General features: G+C 51.6%; 1 protein-coding gene across 1 annotated transcript; it reads left to right on the forward strand.

The window, feature by feature from the left end:
- The first annotated feature begins 15,151 nt into the window (after positions 1 to 15,151).
- ATP6V0C (ATPase H+ transporting V0 subunit c) lies at positions 15,152 to 26,239 on the forward strand. Its single transcript, XM_036392291.2, has 3 exons — positions 15,152 to 15,479; positions 24,167 to 24,350; positions 25,410 to 26,239. Exons 1-3 carry the CDS (start codon positions 15,404 to 15,406, stop codon positions 25,612 to 25,614), a joined length of 465 nt encoding a protein of 154 aa, XP_036248184.1. The 5' UTR covers positions 15,152 to 15,403; the 3' UTR covers positions 25,615 to 26,239.
- The last annotated feature ends 1,518 nt before the right edge of the window (positions 26,240 to 27,757 follow it).

Consider the following 27,757-nt stretch of genomic DNA (forward strand, 5'->3'; position numbering starts at 1 on the left):
GTTCCTCTCAGCCTGGTCCTGTGCCTCCATCACCAGTAAATCTATCCTTGCAATCTTAAAGAGCTTTCTTTGCATGGTTTCCAAAGGTGACCTGAGCAGTCATAAATGCCATAAATCAGAATTTTACAACTCCCTTGAAATCTGTAAACTTAGTCATGAAGGTGCTTAGTAGCAGGAAGGTGTAAGTCAGGGATAGTTAGGAGCTGAGCAGCGCAGACAGCTGTTTTGGGACCTTGCAGCTGCTGTAAACCCAGTGACTGAGACCTGAGAGGGGAATGTGCTTGATTGCATCAGGCAGCAGAAGCTTGGTGTCCTGCCTAGAAAGCACGGTGGTGGGAAGGTCCTGGATGATGGCTCAGGGCTGGTAGCAGCTACAGGAGCCTGAACTGGAAAAGGAAGGCTGTGCTGTGTCTTGCTGTGCTGCCACAGTGTGAGAAGAGCCTGATGTTTGTCAGTTGTGCTTTTTTTTCTGGATTTTCTGTACAGGCTTTCATGTAAATGTCTCAGAGACACGTGCTTCCTTGAGAGATGTTTTATAACTGGCTGTGGCACAACATTGCCTCTGGCAGCAAATTAGAGGGTTTTCTGCCTTTTCAAGCCCCTCACTGGGTGTTTTCAGCTCTGCCCTGCTATTGCCCTTCCCAAGCACTGCTTTGGGCTGCACAGCCTGTGCCTGAGCCTCTGGGAGGGTCGTGGCTCCACTCCTTGTCTGTATTCTGGTGACATAGGCTGCTGCTGACTGATTTCAGACCACACAAACAGCTCTTGGGTGGAGCTGGGTACAGAATTTAGCTGGGGAAAAGGGGAGCATGTTTGTTCCTGCTTTGCAAACCTGCTGCTGGGCAAGGGTAGATAAGGCACCAGGACTGTTGGCACTGTCCTGAACCGGGGGATGCACCTCCCAGTGCTGACACAGCTTCAGTCCATGGCCTCATGGTGAGTCACCTCCCTTTGCATGGTTAAATGTCCTCCAGAGTTACGGCTGTGCCCTCCACATGTCATTGACTGAAGGGTTTCTGACTGGGCTCATCCTCCTGATCCCTCAGCCATGAGATGAAGGAGGTAGGTCTGGAATCCCATGGGGAAAAGTGCAAGCCCAGCAAGCCAGTGATGAGTACCTCATCCTCCCAGCCTGTGTGATGCTGGATCCTGTATCCCCTAAATGACTGGGAGTACACATTTTTGATCCGTGAGCATTCCAGAGCAGCATTGGCTGCACCAGCTCAGCAGCCCAGCTGGCTGCGGCCAGAACTCTCCCACTGGCAGTGGCTGGGGCACAGTCTGTTCCTCTTCCTTCAACATCCTCCTCATACTGAAATCCTCCTCCTTAAACTTCTCTGGGTTTATGTGAAGACACATTTTTGCTTCCTCACTCTCTGAAGCTCTTGGCCAATCCCTCTCCTAGAACATTTTTTTTCCTTTTGCATTCTTACCTGCTGCAGGGGTCTGAGTACACCATTCTTGTCACTCTCAGCTTGATGATGCTCTGAATTCAAGCCAAGAAAGACCACAACTCAAACAAGGTTGGCTGCTCACTGTGAATCCTGCAGAGCAACACCTTGTCCAGTTTTGTTCAAGGGAAGTTTAGGGCTGAAACTCCACAAGCTATCACTGGTGAGCTGGGTCTAGGTGTACATCCAGGCCAGTATGTTATCCATGGACTTCCTGCATGGCAAATCACACCTGCCTGAGGATAGCCCTGCCAGCTCCAGCAGCACAAAGCCAGGGGCTGTGCAGCTCCTGCTGAGCTGTGATGCCCTGCAGTCCGGGTTCTGGCAGCCAGCTGGCACAAGGGGTACATCTGCATCAGTCCTTGGCACCCCCAGGACCAGCTGTGTCTCTGTACTGCAGCACACCACAGCCACCCACACCCCTCAGCTGCACAACAGGATAACCCTAGGGCACAGCGCAGCAGTGGAAGCAGCTTCCTCGCTGCCTCTACAGCCAAAAGGACTTCCCCATGGCCCCACTCAGACCAAGTTGTTGGGGAAAGAGGCAGCAATGTCTCAGAGATCTGAATTTCCCCAGGTTTGGCTGCCTGTTCCACAGAACCAGGCAGTGAACTCCAGCACTGCTTCCCACACAGAAGGGCTGTGGTGGGGCTGGAGCCCTGCTGGGGAGCAGAATCCCCCCCAGTTCCCCACCCTTCGGACAAAGCCAGAGGAGAATGGACTTCAGCAGTTCCACAGCTCACAGAAATACTTGTGGACGCTCCTGTAAGGATCTGCCTAATGAACTGCCACAACCTCTCTCTCAAGTTCATTAAACTTTTCTTGCACTCCAGAACACCAGCCACAGCTCCTGTAGGATGTTGTACTCTTGTGGGGTGAAGTATTTCCCAGAGTCATGGCTTTCCTCGCAGCCCACCATGGGTTGTGCCGCAGGGTTGACTCCAGCTCAGAAGCTGAACTCAGCAGTTCAGCTGAGTTCAATTTAAGGACTGCAGAGCCATAGCTCCCAGAATTCCTCAGGGTGTGTGTCTCCTCAGGATGGCTTTCTTCCCTAATGAGCAATAACAGACTCATGAACAGATTTTTGAAATTGCAGAAGTGGAAACCACAGGAGGAATAACTGACTTACTGAGGAAATCTTATTAATGTGTTTGACAGAGCCTTGGGGTGGAGGCAGGGGCAACTTAAGGCTTTCAAAGGAAGTGTGGGAGCACCTCTCCAGACCAGCTAGCTGCCTGCCTTGTGCTCAACCCTCTGAAAATGTTGGAGACGCCTCCGGCTCAGACAAATCTCTTGGGGAGCACTTCTAGCTCATATTTAGGAGGGAAATGTGCTACTCCTCTGGTTGGTGGGAGCAGATGTTTGCTCCAGCTTATTCCCTGGGTCAGAGCAACCTCCATCTGGGTCAGATCCAGTCCCAGCTCCTGGGCTGTCCTGAGAGATGTTTACAAAGAAGAGGGTCCAGAGCTGCCCAAAGGAGGAAGGGCAGGCTCTTATCCTGTAAACCAGCTCAATGCACACCAGGCAGCAGCTTTTGGCCTGATTTACTTGTGACCTTTGCCGTGGTCCGTCCCTCAGGCAGCCAGAGCCTGCTCGCCGGCGCTGGATCTGTGTTTCCTTGTACACACAACAAGGGTACACTCCAGTCAGCTCCAGCCCTGCCTTTACACTGGTTTTCTCAGGCAGGGGATGTTTTTAGGGGTTTAATATTTAATCTGACCCGACTGAAGAGGAGAACTTCTAGAGGTTACAAGAGCCTGGGAGATGGCTGCTCAAGGTCCTCGTCCTTCCCAGACTGTGTGCCTCCAGCCTGGGAGGTTTTCAGAAGGGCATTGATGTGCCTTTCAAAATTCAAATCCAGGGATGTGAATCCATGTGAAAAGCCACTTGCCAGAGATGATGAAAGGCACATGATGAACATACCCCTCCAGGCTGGAGAGCTGCACTGCAAGCACATGGTAGAGGGAAAATGGGGAAGTTTTGAATTTCTGGGCAGTTTTCTGCAGAAACACACTGCTCTGGGCAGGAGCAGCCATGTCCAACAGTGAGCTCTTGTGGCTCCAGGCACTGCCACAGCAATGCCGGTTCCCCTGGTCACACCAAGGCTGCAGAAATGGGGATTATCCAACAGGTCCCCCTTGATGCCTGGGGTCAGCCACTGTCCCCTGTGGAGCAGCCCTTCCCTGGCCCCAAACAACCCTGGTGGTTCTCCGAAGGACCTTGTCCTGAGCCCATCCTCCCTACTGCTGGTCCCTCACCGTCACCAAAGCAACCACGGATGGATCTGCCGTGAAAGCCCTTAGGGGCCAAGAATCCCTATATCCGAATCCCAGATGTTCCCTACTGTCCTTCCTGCACGCTGTGCCATCCCCAGGGCTGCCTGGTGAGATCCAGCACATCGAGCTGCCACCTCCCACCCAGCCGGGAGCTCTGAGCCTGCAGCTCCCAGTGAGATGCAGAGATCTCCATCCAAGGGCTGCTGCAGCACCTGGAAGTTTTCCTGCAAGCATGGAAATGGGGAGGGAGGGCTGGACCATGAGGATGAGAAGTGCCCAGGGAACAAGCAGTGGCTGTTCCAGTGAGCCAGTGCCTCAGCAGATATTACTAATACACATGTACAGGCGTTCTGAAATAGCCAGCTATTCCTGAGCTCAGCTTCCCCATGTGATCCTGACTTGTGTCAGCTGATGGGAAAAAATCTCTGTGTGGAAGAAACAGCTGTTCCTTGAAAAGGCCTGAGACTGTGCAGGCCATCCCTCACCTCTAGGCTCAGCCAGCCTGGAGCCAGCTGTGTGTGAGGGATGGGTGAGGACAGAGCTTTGTGTATCCTGGAGGGAAGATGGACAAGGAACGAAACTGAGATTTGGTTGAGATGTTTGGCTTGGTGGAGGCTCCCTGTCCTGACCTTAGATATGGGGCTGCAATCTAAACACAGTTCCCGTGTATTGCAGGGAGGTGTCCTCCCTTTCCCAGCATACACCAAGAGTGTCCAACTGCTTTCTCACTCCAGGGAGAGGAGAGTGTTTTGAAGGTGAGAGTCCAGTGCAGGACCAGGCTGTGAGGACATTGTGTAGCTGCACTCATCCCAGCTGTCTCCAGTTTCCTTCAGGGCCTAAAGGTGCTGGTATTTCCCCCTTTCCCAAAAGGAGTCACAAAGTTGGTTTTATGCTCACTGTAAAACCTCTTGTTTTTTTAAACCCTTGAAGCAGTGCTGGAAAACACAGTGCTTGATTGTCACTTTTATTATTCCCTGGGCTTTGTGCCATGTCTGTCCTTACCTCTGGCTTTCTGAAGAATGCACAAACTTTCTGAACTAAGAAATAAAATATATAAAATCAGCTTCTTTTAATCTGTTCGACATATGCTGCCCTTTAATTTCTATGCTGTACTTAGGGGATATGATAGAAAGAGGAACCAATTGTTTTCATATCTCCCCCCACATCTTTCCACTGAGTCTCCTCTTCCTCTTCCCCTTTTCTGAGCCAACATCCCTGTATGATCTTTTGTCATCTGCAAATGCTCTTGCCCTTTTCATCTGCAGCCACTGAACTTTGCCATCTTGGCTGTGTCTTCTGCAAAACTCAGTGATTAGTGAGCTCTGCCCCAGCAAGGAGCCCAGACTGAAGCTGTCTCTGCAGTAGGCAATGCCTGCAGAGCCCATGACCACTGCCTGTGGTCAAGAGTAGCCAGTGACACATGGCCTGTACCAGCCATGGTGTGGCAGCAGGACCAGGGCAGAACTGGGAAGGGGCTGGAGCACCAGGAGAGGCTGAGGGAGCTGGAAAGGGGCTCAGCCTGGAGAAAAGAAGGCTCAGGGGGGACCTTGTGGCTCCGCACAGCTCCTGACAGGAGGGGACAGCCGGGGGGTCAGGCTCTGCTCCAGGGAACAGGGAAAGGAAGAGAGGGAACAACCTCAAGTTGTGCCAGGGGACATTCAGATTGGGTATTAGGGAAAATTACTCCATGGAAAGGGTGGTTTGGCACTGGCACAGCTGCTCAGATAGTGATGGAATTGCTATTCCTGAAAGTGTTCAGGAAACAAGTAGGCTTACAGTATCTGGGGACAAGGTTTAATGGTGGCCTTGGCCAAGCTAGAGTAATGCTTGAATTCAAGGATCTTGGCTGCCTTTTCCAACCTAAACAATTTCATGATAGATGGGCAGCCTAAAAACCACTAGAAAAGAGAGGACTGGGCTTTGAAAACCCTGGGGTCATTATCCAGATCTTCTGCTTTGGTGTCATTGACGTGAGCAGGTCCATGGCACACGGTAATTTCTCCTATCAAGTATCATCTTTCTTGGGTATTTCAGCCCCAAGGGCAGCACACCTTCTGCCAGCAGTGGTGGTCATGGGCTGAGGCCTGGGGTACACCTTTGACACAAGTGTAAGTGGCCAGCAGGAACCTGCAGGTAACCAGCTGCCCCCCACTCTACTGGGAACTTGAACTGGAGCCTTTGGGGGTCTCTGAATTTCCCTGTGGTGTGTTCTCTTTGCTACAACAGGTCTGAATAAGGCCATCTTTGACTAGGCATGATGGAGCTTCCTTCAAAGGAGGTGTTGGATGCCACACCCATGGTCAATGATGAGCTTGGGCAGAAGAAATCCCAGTCAGGCTCTGGCACAGAGGAGAGAGGTGAAACAGCCCCAGACTGAGGTCCCACAGTGCATCCAGCCCCCACTTTTGCTGGCTGCAGCCAGAGACATTCAGGGCTCAGTCCCCTTTGCAGTGTGACAAATCCCAGCCCCTGGGGCTGGGCTGGTGGTGAAATCTATGTTTTTTTTTCTTCTTCATCCTGCCAAGGCAGTTCTAAAATACCGTCTCTGTCTCCTGGGGCTGGGTATGTCCCTGGCTCCAGGCACCAGCACTTTGGTCTCCAGAGGCTTAGGGGAGAAGGCAGCACATGAAGCCAGAGACAGAGCAGACCCTGAGAGCTCAGACCAGTGTACCTGGTCTCAGGATATGAATTTTGGGTTTGGGTGAGCATTTCTTCCAACCCAAGAGGAACAGAAACTCCCTCTCACTGCTGCAGCTTTTTCTGCTTTCTGGTAGTCTGGATCCTTCCCAACTTGCTCGTTCCAGAGGAGGTGCTCATGCTTTTGGAAAACAGGCACTGGTCCCTGCAGCTGCCAGCGGGTACTGGGCTGCCCGCCCCAGGCGGGGCTCATACAAGCAGATGTCACCTCGTCCCCATGATTAGCCAACTGTCCTCTCGCCACGGCGGGACGTTTCACAGAGGAGGTTGGAGAAGAGGAACTGCCCACAAGGGAGATGCTAAACCCAGGAAACACAAAAATTATGCTTAAAATAAAAAGGTCTCGTGCCTTTTTGCTCAGCAGCAGCTCCAGGGGCATCCAGGGCTCGATTTTCCCCAGCAAACTGAGCAAGGAAACAACACCCTGAGAGGGGAATAACGATAACAAAGGAAACACATTCCTTCTGCCTTTCAGTTTGTCTTTCCTCAAACAAAGTAATAACTGAGTGCTGGTTAAGTTGGCTCACCCACAATATTTTAGGTTGAGTGGTCCTGGGCAGCAGGGACATGGCCAGGAAAGGCACTGGCTGCCACATCCTTTGTCCAATAGTGGGGCAGGGAGATGAGGCCGTGGGATGTCCTGCCCCACTGTGAACTAACGGGGGCTGCCAGGGGTCGGAGCACAGCTCCCGTGGTCCCCCTGACCAGCAGAGTAAGACTGGGGCACTGCCAGCACCCACACCCAGAAATACATCTGCAGAAAAACTGGTCACCTCAGCCCATGAACAGAACAATTGCTGGGGACAATCTGACCCTGTTTTGGCAAATTTCTTTACCCAGTCAAAAATATCCTTCTCTAAGTGTATTAGTCAAGCCCAACAGAGAATGTGTGTAGGAGGAGAGTGGGAGGTGGGGGTAACACTGCATCCATGAACTACAGAGGACAGGAGCTTCAGGGGCTCCCAGACAGCTGCCACTAAGCTGCCACTGGCACCAACACCATCTCAGTTTCATCTCTAGCTCTTGAGGGGTCCAGAGGCATGGGAACCTGGAGGAGAGGCCGGCAGGCACGGCATGCCAGAGGTGATGCTCTGTCAGAGTGCAGGAGCCAAGGCAGGAGGAGCACAAGCACAGCAGCTGTGTAGGAATACTTGGGAAGTGACAGAGGTACCGATGCAGGATGACCCCCAGCCAGGAAATAACATGCAAAGACTCCATGATTCAGAAGGCTGAAGAACTGCTTTATTATAGCTATACTATACTATACTACACTATACTAGTACTATATCATACTACTAATGTACTAAAGAAAAACCTGTGACCCCTTACAGACAGTCACAACGCAATTTTGACCTAATTGGTCAATCATTCAAAACAACCATCACCAGAGTCCAATTAACAAATCCCTTTCGGTAAACAATCACCATAACACATTCCACATGTGCCAAACAGGAGCAGCAAGTAGAGATAAGAATTGTTTTCTCTTCTGTCTTTGAGCTTTCTCACTGCCTTTCCCAGGAAAAATCCTGGGAGAGAGAATTATGTCTCTCTCTGTTCAAAGAATATGTGAATACCACACAGAGGGATTGGATTTAATTTGCTAATTGGTAGTGAGGACTCTGATATGTGCTGAGCCAGGCAGGGAGGGAGACAGGGAGAGGAGAAGAGACTCCAGCCCTGGTGCATCTCGCAGCAGCGGTTCTTCAGCACCTCATCCTCAGCAGCTCTGCAGGAAGGTGCTGTTCTGCCAGCCAGCCAAGGTTTATCTCCCTCCCTACCTGCCAGGGCCACAGGCCAAGGGAGAGCTGGCAGCACAGAGAAGAAGCAGGTTGTGAGGGCAGAGCCATGGCACTGTCCCAGCTCAGTGACAAAGGCCGCGTTGGGAGCAGTGCAGCACATGGTTCTGAAGCAGCTTCCACCCGGGCAGCAGAAAGTTTCTGCCCTCACCAACCTGGATTTTCTCCCCAAAACTGAGTGTAATGACCCAAAATCATCCTTCCCTTCCTTGGTGCCCTGTGGCTGCCTATTCTCAGCATCTGCCAGCAGCTCTATCCTCAAAAAGATTGTGGCACCCTGGGCCTGGATTTGTCCTGCCACATCCTGTCCCCAATATGCTCCTCTCCCCGTGTCCCCAGGGCAGCTCCCAGTGCAGAAATCATACCAGTTTAAAAATTTTTTATGTAACTTTAGCCAGGTTTGTTCACCTTTGCCCTGGGGAAGGGAACTGAAGCTTTGTTTCCAGGACATTGTTTCTCTAGATGAGGCCTGATGGACTTGGAGTAGCCCATAAATACCCAGAAAGATAAAAGGCCATCAACGGAACATCAGCAGCCATCTACCAACACCTACCTCAGACTCTGCCTCTGGCAGAGTTAGAGACATCTCCTCCAAAGAGGACTTATGAAAAATCGAAGAATGAAGATCTAATTAACATCAGAGGTGAGGAGATTCGGATCCAATGTGAAACTGAATACTGGGGGTTACTCAACTCTGGACCAATGAACTTTAAAAAAGTGCATCTCTATGGGGTTTGACTATATAAAGTTTGGGGAAAATCTTGTAAAAGAATGTGTCATGGAATTATTCTCTCTGCATACCCAGACTATGTGTGGATGAGATTATTTCTGTGGTACATCCTGGCCAAATAATAAAATAATGCCTTGACTCTCTAACATAAAAATGTTGTTGGAGGGTTTTTGTTTTTCCCACAGTTTCAGTGACACCAGGGCAGCAGAAGATCCACAGACAGGAGAGTCCCAGTGGCATTCCAGGCTAGCTCCAGGCTCTCTCTGTGGGGTGATGTCTGCCATGGCTGTGGGAAGATAACAAGTAGTGCCTGCACTCACAAGCCTCTGGCAAGAAAAAGCCATGGCTGAAAGGCTCCAGTGCAGGCTAACCTGAGCACTGGGTTTGTACTTCTCTGGGTGTCTCTGCAGGGAGCCCTGGAGCACAGCCCACATGTGGCTCCCAGCCACCAAGCATCCCTCCCACGCTGCATGCCCATCTCACCAAGCATCCTGCCTCCAAAATTGCCTCTCCAGGATATGTCAGCTGTTCCAGGCCCCCATTTGCAAACCAGCTTCCCAAAAACCAAGGGTGGGAGGTTGGTGTGCTGGGTCTCAGTGTCTGCTTCTAAAAGCTCTCAGATGCAGTGTAGGGACAGGCTGTGTGCTGGGAAAACCACATTGGCTCCTCCTAGAAATACAAACCCTGTGACTGGGGACTGAAAATCCCCAACAGCACTGCAGGTACAGCCAGTGGGTTGCTGAAGGGTGCTAAGGGGGAAGGGGGTATCCCATGCAGAGCCCACCCAATGCCCAAGAAATTCCTGCCTTTTCCATGCATGAAGGTGGAACTAGACAGTGATGCCATAATGGAGAGAATGTCCCAACCCAACAGCAGGAGCCACATGACTTCCACCAGTAACTATGGTAACCCAGAGCAAATAAATGCTATTTTCAAACCATGGGCAGAACCTCCTTGTGGGAAGCCTGGGCTGATCCCCACTGCCAGCTGAGTGCTGGGAGCCAGCATGGATCCCCTGTGGAAGGAAGGATGAAGACCAGCCCCACACAGTGTGCAGTCCTGGATAGGGCATTTCAGGAAAAGGATGGCAGAAAAAACCCAGCTTCTCTCCACACCATTCTCAGGAGCTGAAGAAATTGTAGGAACACGGATATTTTCCCAGCTGCATCACACAGAAACGTGGTGTGGAAAAGAGGAAGATCAGAGGGTTTACATAGGGTAGGGAAGTCCTGGACAAAAAGATGAGAAGGGAAAGAGATCGGGGTAGATTAGGATAGGATAGGATAGGATAGGATAGGATAGGATAGGATAGGATAGGATAGGATAGGATAGGATAGGACAGGATAGGATCAGAGGCCCCTGATTGCCTTATCGGGAAGTCCAGCACTGGGGAAGTCCCAGGAAAGAGTTAACAACTCAGGGTGGGCATCAGTTAATTAAGACCCAAATAGAGCAAGAGAAACCCCTTTTGTAAATGCCCCAAAGTCCTGACTCGGGGAGGGAGGAGGAGCCGGGGGATGGGCACCAAGGCTGTGACTCCTGCCCTGTGATTCAGTGCCTGCAGGAGGCACTGAATGAGGAAATGCTCCATAGGTTTTGCTCTGTGGCTGGCCAGCGCTTGCTGCCGAGGCTGTGAGCAATGCATCCACTGCCAGACCTGCATTTCTCGTTCCCAATCCCTGCACCAGCTCAGCTCCACTGTGTCTATCAGACCTCCAGACTGAAAGCCCACCTGGGCTTGTCCTGAGCTGAGCTGCATTTTTAACACCTTAACACAAAATCTGTCATGGTACCGAGGGGGCCAGAGCATTCCCTGCCTGTTCTGCAACAATGCAATCCCACCCTGGCATCTCTGTACCCAGACCTGTCCTGCAGGGGCAGGGTGCTCCCAGCTGGCTTCACAGATGCCTTCCACCTTGCTTCATGACATGGGCAAAACCACCAGCATTGCCGTTGCTTTTAGAAATAGATCCCCTGGTAAACAACTCTCCAACTTGACAAAAACCAGCTGGGTCAGGGCAGGTCAGCAGCCCTGGAGTCCCATATGTAGCATGGAGCAGACAGTGTCCAGCTCCTGCTCACTGGAAGCAGCTGACAGAAGCTGGAGCCCTCTGAAATTGCTCTCCAGGGTGTTTGGTCCATGCACAGACAAGGCCCAGGGCAGTGGGAGAGTCATCTGCCATGAGGCCACTCAGAAAATACCCCTCAAAAGGTGGTGGCACCTCTCCCCTGAAGCTGCTGGAAAGCCCACTTCATGCCTCTGCTCCTTCCTTGCCATGGGAACAGGCAACCCAAAATCCCTCTCAGGCTGGGTTTGGTTTGGTGTGGTGCCATGCCATGCCATGTGGTGAATCCAGCTCAAAAGGAAAAGGCAGCACTGGAGGTGCCACCCTCACGTCCCCCTGGTGAGTGTGGGCGTGTTGGTGCCAGCCTGGCGAGCGCCTGGCGAGGGGGTGAGTGCTGGTTGCTGTGGGAACAGGAATTCATTTGGGTTCTTCTGCATCCAAGCTCTGGCCCTTTGCCTTTGATGTTGTGTTCACCTCCCAGTTTGCATTGAATTTTGTTCCTCCTCCCGTTGCCCTTTCCCTGAGGAAGAAATACCCCTGCAGCTCCACAAGGCAGAAGCAGAACTGGCATGAGAGCCTTGGTGTCCCCGCTGAGGGGTGGCAGGGGGGCAGCGACGTCCTGGGGAGGGCTGGCTGAGTGCAGCAACCATGGGGCCAGAACAGAGCCAGGTTTGACTGAGAGCCCCCAGCCAAGGGTGCCATCGCTGCCGGGCCTGCAGGCGCAGCTGCAGCAGCCATGCTGCTGGTGCTGGGAATGCCACGGTGCTTTCGAACAGCCCTGCTCTGGGAAGGACTTCAGTTACTCTTGGGTACCTGCTGCAACGCACCGGGCATGACAGGGAGCCCGGAGAGGTCACGTGTCCTGCTGTCACCGGTATCCAATGAGTCCTTCCCCTCCTCTGGCCCACGTGGGCTTTGTGCATCCCTGTGTCCCCTCACTCCACCGATCACAGCCACACCCGGGCCGCCAGTGTGGCTTCACGGGCATCTCAGGAGGATGCCTGGCACACGCTCCCTCCATCGGCCTGGTCAGTCCAGGGGCGGGGGAGAGAGTGAGGAGGGCTGGGCAGTCCCGGATGGGTGAAAGGAGGTGGATGCTCTCCTTTCCAGCACCCAGACCTCCCCTCTGTGCAAACCCTTAAGAGTGTTGGCGCCAGTATGCGCAGGGGGAACCACACTGACTCCACCATGACCTCCATGGCTCCACCCGGGTAGGAGGAAGCTGAATAAATACATGCAGCAGGGAAAATGTAAAATGCAATGTTTTGAAAGGAAATTTTGTTGCCAAGACCTTAAAAGTATCCTTGCTGTGAATCAGCAATTTCAGGTGAAACCCAAACAATTTATTGTACCTTTAGGGCTGGAGAACTGAGACCCAGAGACATTGAATGAGTCCCAAATGAAGAGCATGGGAGGCGGAGAAGGAAGGAGACGAGGGCTTGGCTCAAGGTGCTGGAGCACGATGCAGGGGCAGGGAGACTCCCGGCAGTTCCAAAGGGTGGAGGGAGGCGAGCTCGGCCCTCGGGGCGCCGCTGCTCAGCCTCTCCGGAGACACGGCATCCCCGGAGCGGCACCGCCGCCGCAACTCGTGAGCTCCCGGCTACAGGAGGCTCTTTGTGGGCCGGGATGGCCGCTCGCCGGCAGATGGAGCGGGGATGGGGCCGGATGATCGGCGGGCAGCGCCGGCCGGGAGGAGCTGCGGGAGGAGGAGGCGGCAGCGCCGCGGCCACGGAGCCGCTCCGCGGCAGCCAGGGCTGCCCATCGGGACCCGGGAGAGGCACAGGGGGAAGAGTATCCTTTAGGGGCCCTTAAAATCCACCCTGGGCCCTGGGTCCCTGCTCCAAATATTGTTGCTGGTGTTGCTCCAGTCTCTTGGTGTCCTTGGGGCTTTGAGGCTCTCGCCCAACAACACGACAGAACCCATCACCCACAGATAAATTCCAGGGGGCAGAGATCTGGGCTCATCCCTGCCAGTCAGCATGCGCATGGCACTCTCTTTGGGCTCAGCACCTTGCAAGGTCCCCTCACTGCAGCCAGGCCAGGCACAGTGTTGGGAGAGATGCCCACTACAGGTGAGGGCTGGTGGCAGCGTTGCCAGACCCAGCCCAGGTGAGCACCAGGAGGGCACAGACATGAGCACCAGGGTGGGATGAGGCACCACAGGCCAGGCCCCATTTTCACTCACCAGCCCAAATCTGGTGAACAAACTGCTGATGCTGCAGTTTCTCACCAAGGGGTGAGAAATTCACTCAGTGACCAATTGCTCTGGAGCCTAGAGGCAGGGATTGTCCTGTGACAGTGAAAGGTTAATTTGAGGTGCTGGAGACACTGCTAGCAGTGACAGCCACCACCACGGAGTGATGAAAACAATGACCACACTGAAAAAGTTCATGTCCCACTGTGGACAAGCAGCAATGGGGGGAGTGGTGCTGGTGGTGGCAGTGATGATGATTGTGGTGCTGGTGGCAGTTATGATGGTGGCAGTGGGGATGCTGGTGACAGTGCTGGTGGCAGTGGTGGTGGTGACAGTGGCAGTGTGCTCCCCAGATGGGATGCACAGCCCCTGCACCCACCTCTGCCAGGGCTTAGGACAGGCTCCACCTCTGTGGCTGACCCCCAGCCCACTGCTCCTCTTTGTGCCTCCAGCCAACCTCTGCCATGGGCCATGTGCTGGATGTCCCCATGAAAACTTGGTGACAGCCTGCCACAAGACAGTCTCCCCCTCAGAACCAGCGTGCCCTGCTGCCAGTCCCCAGCACATGCCAGCCACCTCTGCCCACTGAAGTGCCATGGCCCTTTGTACTCAAGCAGCAGCAAGGAATTTGCCAAAGTAAATCCTGTCCTCACCTTCCCTGTGGGCTCTAACAAGGCTGAGTGGGACAGAAAAGTGGCAACACAGGGGAAAAGGGAGGTGGCCCTTGAGTAATTAAGAGACCTGGTGTTTTGGGACATGGAAAGCTCAGCCAGATTTATGGCAGCAGGAACTGTTAATGACCTCCCAAATTCTGGGTAACAAAATGGCATGAGTCACGCTTCCAGGATGGGCTGTAGGAGCATCCATCTGGGATGATTTGGGATAGGTTTGGCTCAGGGGAGTGCCTGCAGGAGAGAGCAGGTGGCAGAGCCTATGGAGGGATAATACCACAGGTTCAGACCCAGCCCACCCACTCACCTCCAGCCTGGGGAAAAGGATGGGCCAGGGGCTGGCTGTCACATCCAAGGGAGCAGGATTGATGGATGGGACAGCAGTAGAACTCCAACAGATGCTACTGGTACTGGACCCTTGGAAGATGTGGAGTGCAAGGGCTGGAAGGCCCTAGAGGGGACCCCAAGCCAGCAAGGCCCCACAGGCACAGCTGATGCCTCGTGGGAAGCTCACAACAGGTGACCACAGCTCAGGTGACAGGGTCTGACAGGAAAGGGGGCACAGCACGCAGGCAAGGCACAGGGCAGGTGGCACCTGGCACACAGGATGTGCTGGGGAGGACATGGCATGGGGAACACGGCATATGGGACACAGGACATGGCACCGGGATCACGGCACATGGCGACGGGATGCACCGTGGGGGATGCGGCACCGGAACACGGCACACGGACATGGGGATACGCGGCAGGAGCCGCGTCCTGGGGTCAGGTAACGGGACACGGCCCAGGCGGTGCTGCAGGGACACGACACACAGACAGGACAGGGGGACAGGACAGGGGCAAGAGACACACGGACACTACTCCAACATCACCAGCCCGAGGCAAGGCCTGCGCCGCGTGGGCGGGGCCGTGACGGGGCACGCCCCTTATGCTAATGAGAGCTGAATCACGCTCAGCGGACCGCGGCCGTCGGGCCGGACGGGCTCAACCAGGCAGCGCGGAGGGGGGAACGAGGGGAGGGCATCAGAGTCGGGCAGCCAGCGCAGGCAAGCGCCGCCGCTGCGACCTGTGGGCGGGCGGGGGAGCCCGGATGCCGCTGACCTCGCCGGCGGCCGCGCCGCGGAACCGGGATCGGGGCGCGGGGAGAAGGAGTGAGGAGCGCGTGAGCGGGCGTCCCCCCTGCCGCGCGCGTGGTGTGCGCCGAGGGCGGGGCGGGCGGGGGCGGTGGGTGCGATCACGTGACGGGCGGGCCGCCGCCATTTTGTCCTGCGGAGGCCGTATTTAGGGCGCAGCGCGCGCGCCGCCGCCACTCCTGCCGGGACGGAGCTTCCGCGCCCTGGGCCCCGCCGCCGCCCGCCCTGCGCCCCCACCCCGGCTCCCTCTGCCCCGCCCGCTCCCCCGCCATTTTGTGGCCGAGCATTGCCCGCCGAGGACCGGCGCCGCGGCGGAGCTTTCCGCCTTTCCCCCGCCCTCTCGCGCTCCGACTCTAGCGGCGCCTCGGCCCGGCCCAGCTCGCGCAGCCATGTCCTCCGGCGCAAGCCCCGAGTACGCCTCCTTCTTCGCCGTGATGGGCGCTTCGGCCGCCATGGTCTTCAGCGGTGAGCACCGACCGGCAACGGGAGGGGCCGGGGGGAGGGTGGGGAGGAGGGGGGAGCACGGTGTGGGGGAAGCGGCTTCTTTTTCCCCGTCACTCCCCTGCCCCGGCGAGGCGCCCTCGCCGGCAGGGGCTGGGATTCTTGGGGCCTGGGGGCGCCCCCCCACCTCTTCCGCCGTTCCATCCGGGCTCTCGGGGGCAGCGGAGGGTCCGTGCCGGTGACGTCACCGCCGGCGGAGCCCCCGAGGCCACGTGACTGCGGCGGTGCCGCCCGGGCCGTCCCCCCCCCACCCCCCCTTCCTCCGGGCAGCCGCGGGCCGGGGTCCCCCCGGGGCTGCGGACGCGGTGCTGGTGGGGGGTCGTGCGCCGGCTGCCCGCGGAGTCCCCCGGCTCTGCCTCCACTGGCCTCCGCGGCGGCGGCGCTTCTCCCACTGTGAATCGGACGTGGTGTCTAAACCATTCCCCGGATAACGCAAGACCGGTTTTTAACGAGATTAAACATAAATGTGCGGTCGTTTGGCGGGCAGGTCGCCTTAGAGACGTTAATGCCATTGCGGGCGATGGACGGGCTCCTGAGCTACCCCGTGGAACGGGGATGGCAGGGCACGGGGGAAGCCCTGCTCCATGGCCCTCCCTCTGCGTCTCCAGGCAGCGAGCTCAGTGCGGTGTAAATTGGGTCATCCTGCGGCACTGCTCTTCCCACTGAAGGAGCACAGATGTAGGGACCATAAATGCTGGTTTACACCAGAAATACCATCCTTTAATGCATTGTCTCTCAGAGCCTTGTTAAACCTACAGAAGGTGACTGCTGTTCCTGCACAGCGTTTACTGGTCTTTGGTGGGTGCAGACCTGCTGTTCCCTTTTGGATCTAACATGGGGAAGGCTTCAGCTGTTTTTTTCCCAAATGCAGGTATCACAGTAATTGGGAATAAAACAATTAGGAACCAATCTGGCTTTCCTTTCTGAAGGCTTAGCCCATGTCTCCACAGACGTGAACGTACTTACTGGTCTTTGGCTCCCTTCTAGTCCTGAATTGGTCGTAGCTCAAGCTGCGTAAGTGCTGTTGAGGTGCTTGGGATCTCATTGTGTTAATATGGCCTCTGGGATGGTGGCTGGGTCTGCAGGATGGATTTTTGGGAAGCTGCTCTTGATTGATGCGTGTGGGAGATGAAATCATGCAAAGAGTCAAGTGGACAGTAAATTAAAATTAGTGCTGGAGAGGAAGCTGTCTAGCCGTGCTGGTGTGGGCACCATGGACTGGTTCCACACCAGCCATGTTTGTGACTTAAATTTTTGATAAAACAAAAGCTTGGTTAGGTATGTTTAGTCTTGCTTAGTTTGTACATGGTGGTGGGATGCAGATGTTCATGCTGAGGGCAGTCAGTGACCTGCCACCTTGGATTTCAGACATTGTACTCACACTTGACAGGTAAAAATTTCCTTGAAACTCAATGGTTGAAATGCCGTAGTAGCCAGAGTTGGGACTGCTGACCTACTTGCCTCTTGGCTACTGAAGATAATGGAGGAAGAAACTAAGATTTAGTTACTTGTTGGGAAAAAATAGTCAATGGTTCACTGCATTTTGCAAAATGGTCCTAAATACTGAGCTTTCCTTCCAAGGAAGGAGTTGCTGATTTCCTCTTGCAGAATGGATTTTGGAAGCAGAAGAACATGGCTGTATGGCTTTAGCCACCATGCTTGTGACGTGTGAGTGTGCCTCAGCTGAAACATCAGTGAGGGATGCAAACTTGAGTCAGCTCTTTAACAGGAGTTTGGAGTGGTGCTGGCGTGTCTGAACCAGCAGAGAAGCCTTTCCTAGAAGCTGCAGCATGACAGCATGGTGCTGTGGGATTGCAAGGGGAAGGAAGATTTGAGTAGGAGAATGCAAAGTCAGTGCATAAGCTGTATTGATGAAGGTTTGGTGTCTGTTGCGTTGCAGCTGTTTTGTGAGAGGTCCTTGATGCAGAATCTGTCTAGTCGTCTTGGATTCAATGAGTTCAGAGGTCTATCCTGACCTTAATGATGTTGTAATACCAGCAGGTCTGAGCCCTGCGGGTACTCTTGCCAGGGCCAGTGATGTGTTCAGGTGCTGGACAACAGGTTATAGATAGTGCTGATGGGAAATTATTTCTTAGATGTGGCTGTTCAGTGAAGCAGTTTGTATTTTTAAGGCAATATGGCAGAGGTGTCAACAGAGGATAAACTAAAACTTGCAGTGTTATGTAGCTTTTGTAAGAGGCATGTTGCATCACAGCATGTTCTGATGGTAGTTGTTAAAAAAACCCCTGATTTTGAAGTAAGGAGCTAAATCTGGACAAGCAGTTAAAACTCTAAAATTGTCCTGGATCCGTGTTAATTAGTGCAGTGAATCATGTCTGACTCATGCCATATCTAAAGATCACATTCTTGTGGAGCTTGTAGTTCCAAGATATGTTTCTAGTAAACATGTTCAGGTTCTATACTGTCCAGGCTAGTTTGATGTGAAAACAAGCGACTTGGAGCAGTCCTATGTGCTATGTGAGCACTACTTGCTGATGGTAAATAGATAGCAGAACTTGTTCTGGTCAGCAAGAGACAAGAGCAGGCTGCTGTGACCTTGGCCATCTTTGAGCCTGTCTGGTTATTTGCAGATTACAACTTGTTCTCATTGCTGCAGTTCCTTATTTCCCATGTGTGAAATGTGGTGGGTCAGGTGCTGTTGAGTGATTAAATTATTGTAGCTTTTTCATGTGATTTGAGCACACCAGAATGGACAAGTGTGGTGCTGGGCAGACCTGTCTGGTTCTGTGTGTGCTGGTGCTCTGTGCAAAGCTGTCGCAAGTGTGCCTACTGTGCCCTCCATGGTGAGAGGAGTTGTCCTTGGGCCTGAACTCCAGCTGGGCATTCAGTGCCTTCAATACCTGCTGTACTGACAAGCAGCTGGAAGATTCTTCATGAAGAGAACTTTAGCCACCAGTGTTAAATTAATCCTAATTTAGTGTCTTCTAATTTTTGCTGCAGTGAAATAGTACTTTTGTTTTGAACTAGGGCTTTAGATCTCATAGCAGTTGGTTGGCTTTTAAGGGACCTCCATGGTGAAATAGCTGGCTCAGAACATGTAGTTTGGTGCAGTTGACAGCCCTGCACAGTCTGATTGTGGAAAGCATCATGACTATAAACAGCTTGCATCCTCAAAGGCAAATGGCACCTGTGCTTCCCAAAATACTGTCTGAGAGGTGGGGAGCTGGAACAGGAGAGCCGCTTGCAGGTAAAAATAAGATGGTGGAGTGCAGCTCAAGGTAATTTTCTGCTCCAAATGAGGGTGCTTGTGATGTGGGCAGGTGTGTGAACTACCAGACTGCCTGCAATAGAGATTAGCTTAAGCTTTTGTCCTTTGCAGCAGGTAAAGTAGTGGATGGCTAAGACCTAAGTGCTGTAACAGAAGTGAGGTAGGCGATGTTTCTGCAGCTTGAGAATGAGGGAAGGCGTCTCAACAAGGGCATCGTTTCCTCTCAGTAAATGCCAGTCTTGGGAACATCTGAGAATCAGATGGATCATCATTATGAACCATTGGCTCTGCAGAACATGTCTTAAGCAGTTATGCTGCAGTTTGTACTTTGGCTTCCTGATGGATCCCTGTGTCACCCTGGAGTCACTACACAGCCTGCAGGTGTTTTCCCTGTGGTGGGAACAGCTGCCTCAGGACCTCTTGGTCAGCTTTTTTTCTTCCTAGAACTGGCCTCTTCCATCTCCAGAACATGACTGGTTTTACACAGATGTTGCAAAGTGAAGAACATCCCAACCTGACCAGGCTGTTGGGTACTCCTTGAAGCAATGGTTTACAGCACTGTGTGCTTCTCCAGTGAGTGTAACTGGCTGCACTCACTTCCTTCAGACTGTGAATCCTATGAGCCCGAGGCTTTCGGTCAGGCTGCTGTGGCCACAGGAGTGTCTGCTGGGTGCAGGCAGGGGCTGTCCCATGCCACAGCAATGGGGCAGCAGAGCTGTGGGTGCTGCTGAGTGTTCTAAGCTCCTCTGAGACCTGCTGGTTAGGAAGGGGTCTTGCTAAGTGGTATAACACACTGCTCTGCCAGTCAGTACCTGGAATACACTGGTCACCTGGTTTGTGAAATGGGTCGTCTTTAAGGTGTTGTGAGGGAGCCTCTTTGATGATAAAGATATGTAACAAGTGTCTGGATGAACTTTGCTGCTTGCAGGAGGACAAACCTGTGCTCCATGGCATAAGTGCTTTACCATACTTAAAAATCAAAGAGCTCTGTGTGCTGTGTCAGACAATCCAGAGTGCCAGTTGAAGCAGCTCGTGGACAGTTGGCTGGCAGATCCTTTATTTTCCTTGAACTGCTGCTATTACAGCAATGTCTAAAGGAGCTGGTGTTTTTTTAAGTTCTCAGATGTATTGACCCAAGACTAAAAGGCCTGCCAGTCTTGGAGAATTTTTGATAATGCAGTAAGCTGACACTGTTAGCTGCCTTTCATTACATTACGGAAGAACAAAAAGTTATCCCTACTCCTGAAACAGGTGACTCACTACAGGGTTCAGAGCTTACAGCTTCCTGTAGAGCAGCTTCACTGTTTACTCCTCGGGTTTTCATTGGGGAACAGGCTTCAGCCAGTGTGATGAGAATTTGCATAGGCTCCAGTACAGTTCCCCTAAGGAAGCTTGTCTGTTCTGTGCAGCTGCACCTGGGCAGAGCAGCAGGCTTTTTCCAAAAGTATCCATTACTGTAACTTGAGGTGGAGCTGTTGAATGTGGTGGGGTGGGAGAGGGCAGGACCAACCTATGGGAAGCAGCCTGTTTCTTTGGAAGTGTCCAGGTTTCTGGTATGGCAAAGCAAGGACTGTACTTCACCTAGATGTCACCTTGAACATTTCTCCAGCCTTTTAAGAACAGCCTGCTCAGGGATAAATAGATATTGGTGAATTGGTGCCTGTCTGCTCCCAGGGAAGCCTGCCTACTGCAGAGGCAGCCCATTTGATAATGATTAGTTTTAAAAGGCTCCAAATGTAAGTGCTCATCCCAAATGGTCCTTCATGCTTGCTGTGATAGTAACCAGTGGTATCCTAATTGGAAAGCTGGCTTTTATTACTAGCTCACTTCTCGTGCAGGCAAGTTCTGCATGTTAGTGCTCTGCAAATCTCTCACATGCAGTGTGGAAATCTGCTTCACCATGGTGGGACGTGGGAGGAATCCCTGGCTTTGAATGGACCAAATGCTGCTGGAGTGTATGTGGCTGGTTCTGAGCCTGTTCTTGGGCTGAGCCTCTGTGAATATATCAACTGGTGAAACTGGATCTGTGCTACTAGATCTCCTGACTTGGAAGGCTCCTCACAGTCTCTTTCTGTATCAAGGGAGTGACTTGCATCTGATTTAATTGCAAGGTTACTCTTCTTGGTGTGTGACCTGACTGAGCACAATCACTTGCTGGAGCTGGAAAAGGTTGGTTCTGATGTAGGGACTGCCCTTGATCTGAAGAGCAAAATGCTGGCGGAGCCCTGTGGAGAGCTGTGGCAGTGGCAAGAACACGACCAGTCTTCAGTCTTTGACACTACAGCCTATGTGGCAAGTGTCTGTCTAGTTTATACTTGATCCTGGAGCTGCACAGCCCCACCCCCTCTGCTATCATTTTTAAAGGGACAGATACAGTGAGGTGCCAGGCAGCATATCCTCAGCCCAGAGGGGAGGGCATTTTGCCCCCAGGAGCAGTACATAAATCAACTCTGGGCTGTGAATTCAAGGAGTAAATCAGGTATTTCACAAGGGGGTTAACCTTTGAAACAGGATTACTGGGAGTATGTGGTCTTGAGTGATGTGCATTGCAACTTCTCTGTATTGTAACATCATTGAAATTCTAAATGGTACAATTCCTGGTTAGAGACCAGCGTGGATTCTGTCTCTGGTGAACTAGATAGGTGAAGTGCTTTTTGACCTGCCAGGTAAATGTTTTGACAGGTCTACCTCTTTAAAGGTAGTGTTTGGAGCTTGCTTGGCCTGTATGTTAGAGGTGAGGGAGCTGGATGAGCTGACACAGAAACCCAGAGTCCTGGTGTGTAGCAGAGGTTCAGCTCTTGCCCCATTTCCAGTGTCTGCCACAGAGCTCTCCTGAAACTCTGTTTAGCAAGATTTTGGAAAACAAATCCTTCCAATCGATCAGGGATATTTAAATGTAGCATATGAGTATATGTGCTTCAGTTGTTTAGAGCTGCTGCAAGGTAGAGGTGAAGATGTGAAGGAACATTGTCCAGGGTGTGCATAGCCCAAAACTGAGTGGCTGTGCCACTTAGCGGCATGGTGGGAAGCAGGTATTGTCTTCAGGAAGGTACACCTTCCCTGTAATATTGAGATAATGTCAAAGATGCAAGGACTACTTGCCAGACTAGTAAAGCTGCCTTGTAAGGTGCTGGAGATGTCTCTTGGTTGGGGTGGTGGTAAAGGCTTCCTTGGGAGCAGATGTGCCAAGCTCTGAAGCTCTGTGTGGCCACCAGTGGGAGTTCAGTAGAGTTTCAGTGACATCTAAGACTGTCATGTGAAGACTGGTAAACATAGGCTTTCTTTCAAACTGTATCTAAAACAAGTTCAAGGCATAAGATCTGGCCTCTTCTGGGATTTTAACTGGGAACTGACAAACTCATGCTGCACTGCCCCTCCACAAAAGCTTGAGCAAGCTGCTGACTTTCTTGTAAGTGGGGTTACAAAATCACCTTCTCTAATCCATCACTACATTAATTGGGACACCCTCAAGTAGGCTTCGTGCTTTTGGAGGAAGTGATGACTGATAAAACTTTAAATAGTGAACTTCCTCATAAGCCTCTGCATTTTTTTGAGAGGTTTGTAAAAGACTGTAGACAGGAGAAGTGGTTTCTGCTAAATTCTATACCCAGAGTAGACAGTGGAACCAGGATTCAGGCTTAGTTCCTGCTCTTAGAAGGTGCTTTGTCAACAAAAAGGTTTCCTAGTTCAAGTCAGTGATTTCTTTCTTGAGTTCCTAAGGGCTAGACCCTAAACAGAGCCATCACTGAAATGGCTGATTAAGTCCATGTGCTAATTTCCAGGTTCATCTTATATTTGCAGCTAGAAGTTGCTCCTGGCTCAAGCTTCCTAAGTTGGGTTCTAGTTCTGAGTAGCCCAAAATAGCCCTTTATATCACTTGGTGCCAGTCAAGGTTCAAGAGCTTTGCTAGCACAGAACAAATTGGTAGTTAATGAGACTTTCCCTTCAGGTTTTTGTAACTAAAACTGAACTTCCTTCTGAGAATGAACCTTGTGTTAGTGCAGCGGTGCTGCTTGTATGAATGGTGTGGGGCTCTAGTGCCAAGCCAGGAGGATGACTACTCTAAATAGGGGCTTTATGGGAGTGCTGAGTGAGAAGCAGGGAAGCATGTATCCAAATACCTCCCAGCTACTCTTCAGGACAAGGTGCACAATCTCATGCTTTGATACTGGTGTAAGGCAGTGACACATCTTTGTGGAACAAGCAGGTCTCCCTTGGAGAAACCTTCGTTTTCTCAGGGTGGAGCAGAGTAACTATTAGGTCTCAGAACAGTACAAAGACTTTAAATGCCCACAGTTTAAGTATACTCCAGCAGCGTTTTAGAACAGATGCAAGAACATTTTCTTGCCAAAGAGGATTGACCTCTGAGGACGATCTTGATGGTGTCAGAAAAAGAGACTGCCTGCCCTTCCATATGCCTGTCTCTGCTGCTTCAGGGGCTTATTCCTGGCTGGCAGTTGACATGCATATCATCTCTGGATGATGGTGAATACAGTAGGAAGCTGTGGAGTTCCAGAGTACTCCCCAGTAAGGCTGAAAGGAATGATGTCTTTTCAAGTACTGCAGAATCAAAGAACAATATATTTGAGGAAGTTTTCAAGGCAGAAGTTACTTAGGGATAGTGCTTTGGACTCTTCCAGCAGGTCTCGGGTACAGGTGATAAACCCATCATCCTGTGCAGGTCTCTGCATGCTCAAGTGTTGACAGAGATGATGAGTAAACCTTAGGTGTAAGGTGGTTGTGGTCCTCTATAAACTACAAGCAAAACTCTTCTTTGTGGTTCTAGTGGCTGGATTGACAAGTGTTCAGACCAGAATCCTTCATAGGTGAGGTCACACTCTCCATGTGCCAGAACCTTTCTCCAATGAATGACATGGAGCAGTAATATTTGAGTTGATTTCTATCTCGGTGATAAAGCTGCAATGGCACATTTAACTCCAGGGCCAAAGCATAGGCAAATGGGTTTTGTGGGAGAACGGGCCCCACAAAGGAGATCTGTGCAGCTGAACTCAGTTCAGGTGGCCCAGCTCTCAGCTGTGTTCTGCTGGGGTAAACAGATGTGCTTTCTTGAGCCTTGTAGTGTGGACCCTGGGAGGACACAAACACTGGAGTTCCCCTTGGGACTTTGGATTTTGGCCCCTAAGGAGGGGCATGGATGGCTGCTGGGGGTGTGCCTGCTGTGAAGCTGGCCTGGGAAGATGTTCTGCTATCAGTTGTGTTTGAACAGCACTTCTTATTCATTTTTGGAGTAGGACTCTGGGTAGGTCACTTCCTCATCCTTTAGGGGAGTATTCCTGGCTGTCATGTGACTGTGTTAGTTTTTCACAATCCTTCCTTGTGCTGACTTAGCTGTTCTAACTGCAGCCTAGTGAAAGAAATGGTATTTGGGGATATGTGTAATGCATTTTTTTTTCTCTTCCAGCCTTGGGAGCTGCATATGGAACAGCAAAGAGTGGCACAGGTATTGCAGCCATGTCTGTCATGAGGCCTGAGCTGATCATGAAGTCCATCATCCCTGTGGTCATGGCGGGTATTATAGCGATCTACGGCCTTGTAGTGGCAGTGCTCATTGCCAATGCCCTCTCACCTGAAATCACGCTATTCAAGTAAGTTGCTGCATCTGGCAGTTCTGTTTCAGACTGTCCTGTCACTGTTTGATGCTCTCTGTGGGGGTGGTTTTGGCTCAAGGCCCCTGGAAGGGCTGGCAGTGCTAAATGTGCTTGGCTAGGCTTTGGAGCATGGGCTGGATTCCAGCTGTCCTGTCAGATGCCTCAGCCCCAGTGGAGTTGGCTGTACTGGCTGTCACAGATCAATTGGGCATCCCACTGCTCATGTGGTGGGGCTGTGGCTTGAAAGAAGCCATGTACAGGCAGCACTGGGAGAGGAGGCAAAGCTTGTGTCATGATGCCAGACTCTAGACCTGGATGCACAGGTGTTTCCAAAACTGTCTAAATAGATCTGCTGTTGCCTGGGAGATGCAAGTAAATAATTAATATTGCTTTTGCTGTGGTAAGTCAATCCTTGAGCTGTACATCAGGCCTCTAGCAGCTACAGTCTGAAACTTAGTCTGCTCTTGGCTTCTGAAAACAGCTGGAACTGGTGTGATTGAGCCCTCTTGGAATTAAACAATGCTGCTGAAGTGACAAACAATCCTGCTGTGTTGCTGTAGAGGCTGTACCTATGAGCAGTGTGCTTGGCCTAACAAGACATGTTCTAAAACAGCAGATACAAATGGTCCTTTGCAATTGCCAGGTGAGCAGACACTGATAGGGACTGCTCCACAGGATGCTCTCCTTGGAAAACCAGACCATTCCTGCCCAGCTTCTGCCGTGCAAGACACCTGAATGTGCTGTGGCTGAAGGTTGGAGATGAGCAGCTACTAACAGGCTGCAAAGTACTGTGGAACAGGCATTGCTGCAAGTGCTGTTCTGACAGCATACTGAGCCTGCTGGTGGCCAGATGAACCCAGTAACTCAGTTTTGTGTATGAGCCACGATGTTCACATCAGGTGAAGATCCTTCACTGCTGCTTATCTTTTAAGTATCAGAGTTAGGAGTGTCAGTAAGCATTGCTTTGAGACACATTGGGCTTGTTGAAAGAGTTAGGGGCTTAAGACTGGGTGTCTTGTTCCTTGCCACTGAAATTCTTCCATCTCTGTCCCACAGGAGCTTCCTTCAGCTGGGCGCTGGCTTGAGCGTGGGTCTCAGCGGTCTGGCTGCTGGCTTTGCCATTGGTATCGTGGGCGATGCAGGTGTCCGGGGCACAGCACAGCAGCCCAGGTTATTTGTGGGGATGATCCTCATTTTGATCTTTGCTGAAGTCTTGGGTCTCTATGGCCTCATTGTTGCCCTTATCCTCTCCACGAAGTAAATGTTGCGGTATGATGTAAAGAGATGTAACAAATCTACGTTTAACAAAAAAAAAGCTCCAGAATGAAAATGGTTTCTCCAATGTGTACAGTTGTCCCAATTTGGTAGTTGATCTCTTGTAAATGCGCAATATATGTTAGTGACTCGTCTGTCCTGTGTGTACTTCAATATTAACTTGGATGGGTTGCTCCAGGCCTGCTGCATGGCTTGGGGTGGCCCGTGTGCAATTTTCCACCCATTGCTGTTAGTATTTTATGTATAAATATGAACTAGAAATGTAATTTTTTCTCTTCACTGGATGTTTATTTATAAAAGACTTGACATGTTCATACATCTATGGAGCAAGGATTTTCAATTTCCCATGCTATATATATTAATCTTATATATAGGTAGATTACACTGTGGGGTAAATTGTAAGTGCAGAGAATTCCTTGGATGTAATTTTGATTCTAAAGATTGCTGTAGTGTCCTGGTATTGGAGTATGAGAATTTTGTGTTTTATTACAGCAATTGTCCGAAACACTCCCGTGTTTCAATAGTAACTGCGTATGCTCCGGCATCAGTCGTGCACCCAGTGTTGGGTTACAAACTTCTACCATGTTTCCAAATAAAACTTCCTCACTACATTGCTGTAATGAGTCCCTGGCTCTGATTTCCAGCTGTTGCTGCTCCTGTGGGTGAGGTTTCTTGAGGCAGGCAGGTTCCTGAAGTGACTGGGCAGCATGCCAATGATGCTGCCAGCTCTGCCACAGCTTTCCCTTTCTCCTGGGCTGTGGCAGTGTGGTTCCCAGCTGCTGCCATGGGCCATATTTGTGGTGAGCAGGGATGCAGGGCTGTGCTCACCCTGATCACACCTGGCTCGGTGTGGTGCTCTGTAACCAGGGGTCAGGGAGCTGCAGCCTGCGCCAAGGGCCAGGGAGAGAGGGTGCAGGCTGCAGCCTGTGACCAGTAGAGGAGCTGCCTTGTCAGGAAACAAGCAGCCTGTCCTTGTGCTGGCCCTGCAGAAGCTGAGCTGCTTGGAAGCTGTACTGTGAATAGTAATTGCCTCTGAAGTACCTCAACAATAGTCTCATCAACAAAATGGCTTCAGTCAAGAATTTGTATTTTTATCTTATAAATCACAGGACCATTTGAGCTGGGAGATTCTGGTGCTGCAGCTGCTGAGTGCTGGAGCATCTTCCTCTGGCCTGCTAAGTACTGCTAAGCTTATATGGGAAATACGTGTTGGACCTTTTCAGTGGTAAAGCCAAAATGTTACTACTCAGACACCTGGTACTAGCAGTGCAGTTGTCATCAAACCAAGCTGATGTATTTGGAGGGATGTTTCACCTGGTTGGGAATGAAAATACATATGTGTTTCACCAAGGTACCTGTCCAGTGAGTGGTGCAAGTACCGTGAAGAGCTGTGGCCAGAACATAAGGAATTCACTGAAGCTGTTCGGGGCTTCTAACCTGGCAAGGGTGTTGCCCAGCCCAGGCCTGGTGCCACTGTGTGCACCTTCTGTGCGTTCAGGAGACTATGGCTATGAGCTGGTTGTCCTGTCAGGGTCAGCAATAATTATTAACAAAGAATGGGCTTATTTTTTGCTGTTTCCTAGAACACTGATCTCTGTGCAGTCACCTCTCAGTGGGCTGGTTTTGCTTGGACAGTGCTTTGCTTTGTGGCAGTGTGAGATGGTGGTGGGGCTGTACAAAGGTGTAAGCTGACTGAAGGAAAATCCTGCATGCCTGCTGAAGCAGTGGCTGGTAGAAGGAGAAATTCCCGATCTGAATAGTTTCAATCATTCCTTTCATCAGCAAAAGCAGACTAAACCTCTGAATTAGGCTTTCCCCAGGGGTCATAAATGTTTATGGAATCTGTTAGTTAATTGTCTCTCACTGACTGCAGAGGGGGCTTTCCTGGTGCAGTGTGACAGCTTGCAGCTGCGGGGTGAATCCCAATCCCAGGCTCTGGAGAGGATGCTGCATCCAGCTTGCAGTTCTGCTGAGAGGAATTGAATTTGGCAAGCCAAATTGTGTGAAAGGATAGGAGAGGGCCCTGTCTGCGGTTGCAAATATGCTTAACATTTGGTTCTAGCTTCTGTAAGGGGACCCTACTGCCAGTCTTGTATTTAAGAGAGCAGGTAAGTGCTCTCATCTCCAAA

This window comes from Molothrus ater, chromosome 16 (genome assembly GCF_012460135.2).
Source record: "Molothrus ater isolate BHLD 08-10-18 breed brown headed cowbird chromosome 16, BPBGC_Mater_1.1, whole genome shotgun sequence".
NCBI lineage: Eukaryota > Metazoa > Chordata > Aves > Passeriformes > Icteridae > Molothrus > Molothrus ater.